This window comes from Rhagoletis pomonella, unplaced genomic scaffold, assembly GCF_013731165.1.
Source record: "Rhagoletis pomonella isolate Grant_MI unplaced genomic scaffold, Rhpom_1.0 Rhpom_scaffold_00001, whole genome shotgun sequence".
NCBI classification, from domain to species: domain Eukaryota; kingdom Metazoa; phylum Arthropoda; class Insecta; order Diptera; family Tephritidae; genus Rhagoletis; species Rhagoletis pomonella.
The window spans coordinates 18,146,044-18,150,854 of NW_023458555.1; the positions used below are offsets into that span (position 1 = coordinate 18,146,044).

Below are 4,811 nucleotides of genomic sequence, written 5' to 3' on the forward strand. Positions count from 1 at the left end.
GTGAACGTTACCGAAATCAATACACTATTCATCGAACATGTTATTTACATTATGAAATCCATATTGGATCCTAAATCCACCAAAGACCCAAACAACGAACAAGCGGCCTCTTCAGAGTACCTGAGTGTGACGAGCATTGAGGGCATGATGCTGGGCATTGTGCGATATGTGCGTCATCTGGATATGACTGTATTTGCAATACGTACGAAGACAAGACTCTGCACATTGGTAGAGGTGATGATGAAGCGACGTGATGATTTGGCATTCCGTCAAGAAATGAAATTCCGCAACAAATTAGTAGAGTACCTGACCGATTGGGTGATGGGCACCACGCACCAGATAGCGCCATCGAATTCAAATGAACCAACGCCTTCCAAGTGAGTAGAGCAAACGCTGCTTTGAATGTTAAATCAACTAAGTTCTAAAGCACTAATGGAGTAATCAAATGCTTCAATATTTCGTGAAATGTTCCCTTAAAAGCTAAAATACTTGCTGTAATTTCTTGTAAACATTTTTATAACTCTTTCCTTCTTTGAATGCCCATTTTAGTCCCTCCACAATATTCCGCGACCTCGATCAAGCCTGCATGGAAGCTGTAGCCGCATTGCTACGCGGCCTACCCCTCCAGCCAGAGGAGTCAGATCGCGGCGACTTAATGGATGCCAAGAGCGCGCTATTTCTCAAGTATGTCACTGAGCGCTTTACACGTCTTTCAAGTTTTTCCTAATTTCCCCATTTCTTAGGTATTTTACACTCTTCATGAACCTATTGAATGACTGCATTGACAGCTCTGAGGCTGAGAAGGAGCTTAATAATCCACCACTACTTCCACCTCGCCCACCTGTACAAGGCAACAAACTTACCGCACTACGTAATTCTACTATACAAGCTATGTCCAACCTATTGGGCGCCAACATAGACTCAGGCCTCATGCATTCTATCGATCTGGGCTATAATCCTGACTTGCAAACGCGCGCCGCATTCATGGAGGTGCTCACACAAATCTTGCAACAAGGCACTGAGTTTGATACGCTTGCCGAGACGGTGTTAGCCGATCGCTTTGAGCAGCTAGTGCAGTTGGTTACAATGATATCGGATAAGGGTGAGCTGCCGATTGCTATGGCGCTAGCAAATGTGGTGACCACTTCACAAATGGATGAGTTGGCGCGTGTGCTGGTCACACTGTTCGATGCCAAGCATTTGTTGTCGCCACTATTGTGGAATATGTTCTATCGTGAAGTGGAAATATCCGAGTGTATGTCGACACTGTTTCGTGGCAATTCGCTGGGCAGTAAAATAATGGCATTCTGTTTTAAAATTTATGGCGCCAGTTACTTGCAGAATTTGTTGGAGCCGCTTATACGGCCGCTACTCGATGATCCGAACACCAGCTATGAGGTGGATCCGGCGCGGTGAGTTGTGAATGATTATTTTGTAATCTAAAACAATAAATACTTTAAAAAATTACCTTTATTTTTTTTTGCAGGCTTGAGCCGGGTGAAGACTTGGAGCGAAACAAGGAAAATCTGATGGCGCTTACCAAACGATTTTTTGATGCGATACTGAACTCAGTGGATCGTTTTCCCTCACAATTGCGCTCTATGTGCCACTGCCTCTATCAGGTGCTGAGCAAACGCTTTCCCACTGTGCTGCAAACCAATATCGGCGCCGTTGGCACTGTAATTTTTCTGCGCTTCATCAATCCGGCAATTGGTCAGTGTTCTCCTCCCACTTTAAATATTGAAAAATTAAAATTGATTATTTCACTATAGTCTCACCACAAGAGCTCGGCATTGTTGGCCGCCAAGTGCCCGCTTCGGTCAAGCGCGGTCTTATGTTGATGTCGAAAATTTTGCAAAATATTGCCAATCATGTTGAATTCTCCAAAGAGCAGCATATGGTTTCTTTCAATGATTTTCTACGTACGCGCTTTGAACAGGGTCGTCACTTCTTCGTACAAATTGCTTCGGATTGCGAGACTGTTGATCAGACTTCGCACAGCATGAGCTTCATCTCGGATGCCAATGTACTGGCGCTGCATCGCCTGCTCTGGACCCATCAGGAACGCATTGGCGACTATTTATCCAGCAGTCGTGACCATAAGGCGGTTGGGAGACGGCCATTCGATAAGATGGCTACACTGTTGGCTTACCTGGGACCGCCGGAGCATAAGCCCGTGGACTCGCAGTAAATAAAACAAATATATGGCTTCAGGAAGTTAATTCATTCCATTAAAAACTCTGTACATTGCAGCATGATGTTCTCATCGTATGCACGCTGGAGTTCCATCGATATGTCATCAACGAATTTCGAAGAAATTATGGTTAAACATCAAATGCACGAAAAGGAGGAGTTTAAAACTTTGAAAACAATGAATATTTTCTATCAAGCGGGCACAAGCAAGTCTGGTTTCCCAGTATTTTACTACATCGCAAGGCGTTACAAGTTAGTAGTAGCAGAGTGAAATTGCCCCAGGGGATTTTTAACAAACCAATTTAAATAATTTTTGCATTATCATCTCCCCTTCACTTATAGAATTGGCGAAACGAATGGCGATCTCCTCATCTATCACGTTATACTCACGCTCAAACCTTTCTGTCACTCGCCCTTCGAAGTAATCATCGATTTCACGCACACCTGCTCGGATAATCGCTTCCGCACAGAGTTTCTACAGAAATGGTTTTATGTGCTGCCAACCGTTGCTTACGAAAATGTGTACGCTGTTTACATTTACAACTGCAATTCGTGGGTGCGCGAATATACCAAATTTCATGATCGCATACTAGCGCCGTTAAAGGTAAAAAACGTTTTTTTTTTTGCTTCGAAAAAGTTTCTAGTTAACTCTTTCCCCCGACACAGGGCAACCGTAAACTAGTGTTCCTAGATACACCGAATAAACTGAATGAATTCATCGACACCGAACAACAAAAACTGCCAGGTGCCACACTATCACTGGATGAAGATCTGAAGGTCTTCAGCAATGCACTCAAACTGAGTCACAAAGATACCAAAGTGGCCATAAAAGTTGGTCCCACTGCATTACAAATCACATCAGCTGAGAAAACCAAAGTATTGGCACACTCAGTGCTGCTCAACGATGTTTATTATGCCTCGGAAATTGAAGAAGTTTGTCTCGTGGATGATAACCAATTTACGCTTTCAATTACCAATGAAAGCGGGCAGCTAAGTTTCATACACAACGATTGTGACAACATTGTACAAGCCATTATACATATACGCAATCGATGGGAGTTGAGTCAACCTGACTCGGTGACGGTGCATCAGAAAATACGTCCCAAAGATGTGCCGGGCACGCTGCTCAATATGGCATTACTTAATCTTGGCTCTTCTGATCCGAATCTGCGCACTGCCGCCTACAATTTGCTTTGTGCGCTCACCGCTTCCTTTGATCTGAAAATCGAGGGGCAGCTGCTGGAGACATCTGGCCTATGCATACCATCGAACAACACTATTTTCATTAAATCTGTCAGTGAGAAACTGGCCACTAATGAGCCACATTTGACGCTGGAGTTTCTGGAGGAGTGCATACAAGGTTTCCAGCGCAGCACAATTGAGTTGAAGCATTTGTGTTTGGAATATATGACGCCGTGGTTGAAGAATTTAGTGAAATTCTGTAAATCCAACGATGATGCCAAAAAATTGAAGGTGTCACAAATTCTAGATAAGCTGATATTGGTCACCATTGAGCAGAAGGAAATGTATCCATCAGTGCAAGCGAAGATTTGGGGTTCGATTGGCCAAATACCCGAGCTAATCGATATGGTGCTCGATAATTTCCTACACAAATCCATTACATATGGCTTGGGTTCGCCACATGTGGAGATTATGGCTGACACAGCAGTGGCGCTAGCTTCTGCCAATGTGTTACTCGTTTCGAAGAAAATTATAACGCGCATGTGTCGCGTCATGGACAAGACCTGTACAAATCCAACACAGTTCCTGGAGCAACATATGATGTGGGATGACATTGCCATACTGGCGCGTTACCTGCTCATGTTGTCGTTCAACAATTGTCTCGATGTGGCCACGCATTTGCCCTATCTTTTTCATATTATCACGTTTTTGGTGAGCATACACTAGGGTTATAATTGCGAATTGTTTAAGCACATTTCAACTTTCACCCACCGCTACTTAGGTCTGTTCCGGCTCAGTGTCTATGCGTGCTTCCACACACGGACTGGTCATCAACATCATTCACTCGCTATGTACCTGCACTAAACCGACTTTCTCCGAGGAGGCCCAACGTGTACTGCGTCTATCGCTTGATGAATTCTCTCTATCAAAATTCTATTTACTCTTCGGCATAAGCAAGGTAAAGTCGGCTGCTGTGACCGCCTTCCGTTCCAGTTGCCGCCATCCATCCGACAAGTGGTTGGGCAATGAGCGTGTTTCGCAACCATTGCCAGCTGATCGCGAACGTCTCTCTTTACCCTCACTGGAAGTAATTGCCGATGCATTGCTCGAAATAATGGAGGCTTGCATGCGCGACGTGCCCGATTGCCAGTGGCTGCAGACGTGGACGTCGTTAGCGCGTTGTTTCGCATTCTGCTACAATCCAGCGCTTCAACCGCGTGCGCTCATAGTTTATGGTTGCATTAGCAAGAGTGTTACCGATCAGGAAGTGAAACAATTGTTGCGCATACTAGTAAAAGCGTTGGAGTCATTCAATGACATCATACTCATAGAGGCATTGGTTATGTGCTTGACACGCATACAACCACTCCTGCGACCTGTTAGTAGTGGCATAATTCCCTAAGTGAAATTCTGTGCTCAAAATTTTAATACCTGCC

General features: G+C 44.5%; 1 protein-coding gene across 1 annotated transcript in view; it reads left to right on the plus strand.

Annotated features, from left to right (window-relative positions):
• LOC118740291 (neurofibromin) overlaps positions 1 to 4,811 on the plus strand; it is a gene marked incomplete at its 3' end in the record, with an annotated part of 14,588 nt that overhangs the window by 5,230 nt on the left and 4,547 nt on the right. Inside the window, 9 exon segments of the mRNA XM_036471757.1 lie at positions 40 to 377; positions 550 to 684; positions 744 to 1,412; positions 1,487 to 1,713; positions 1,773 to 2,187; positions 2,254 to 2,445; positions 2,536 to 2,797; positions 2,860 to 4,086; positions 4,157 to 4,753. Of these exon segments, the coding sequence (XP_036327650.1) occupies positions 40 to 377; positions 550 to 684; positions 744 to 1,412; positions 1,487 to 1,713; positions 1,773 to 2,187; positions 2,254 to 2,445; positions 2,536 to 2,797; positions 2,860 to 4,086; positions 4,157 to 4,753 (4,062 nt within the window).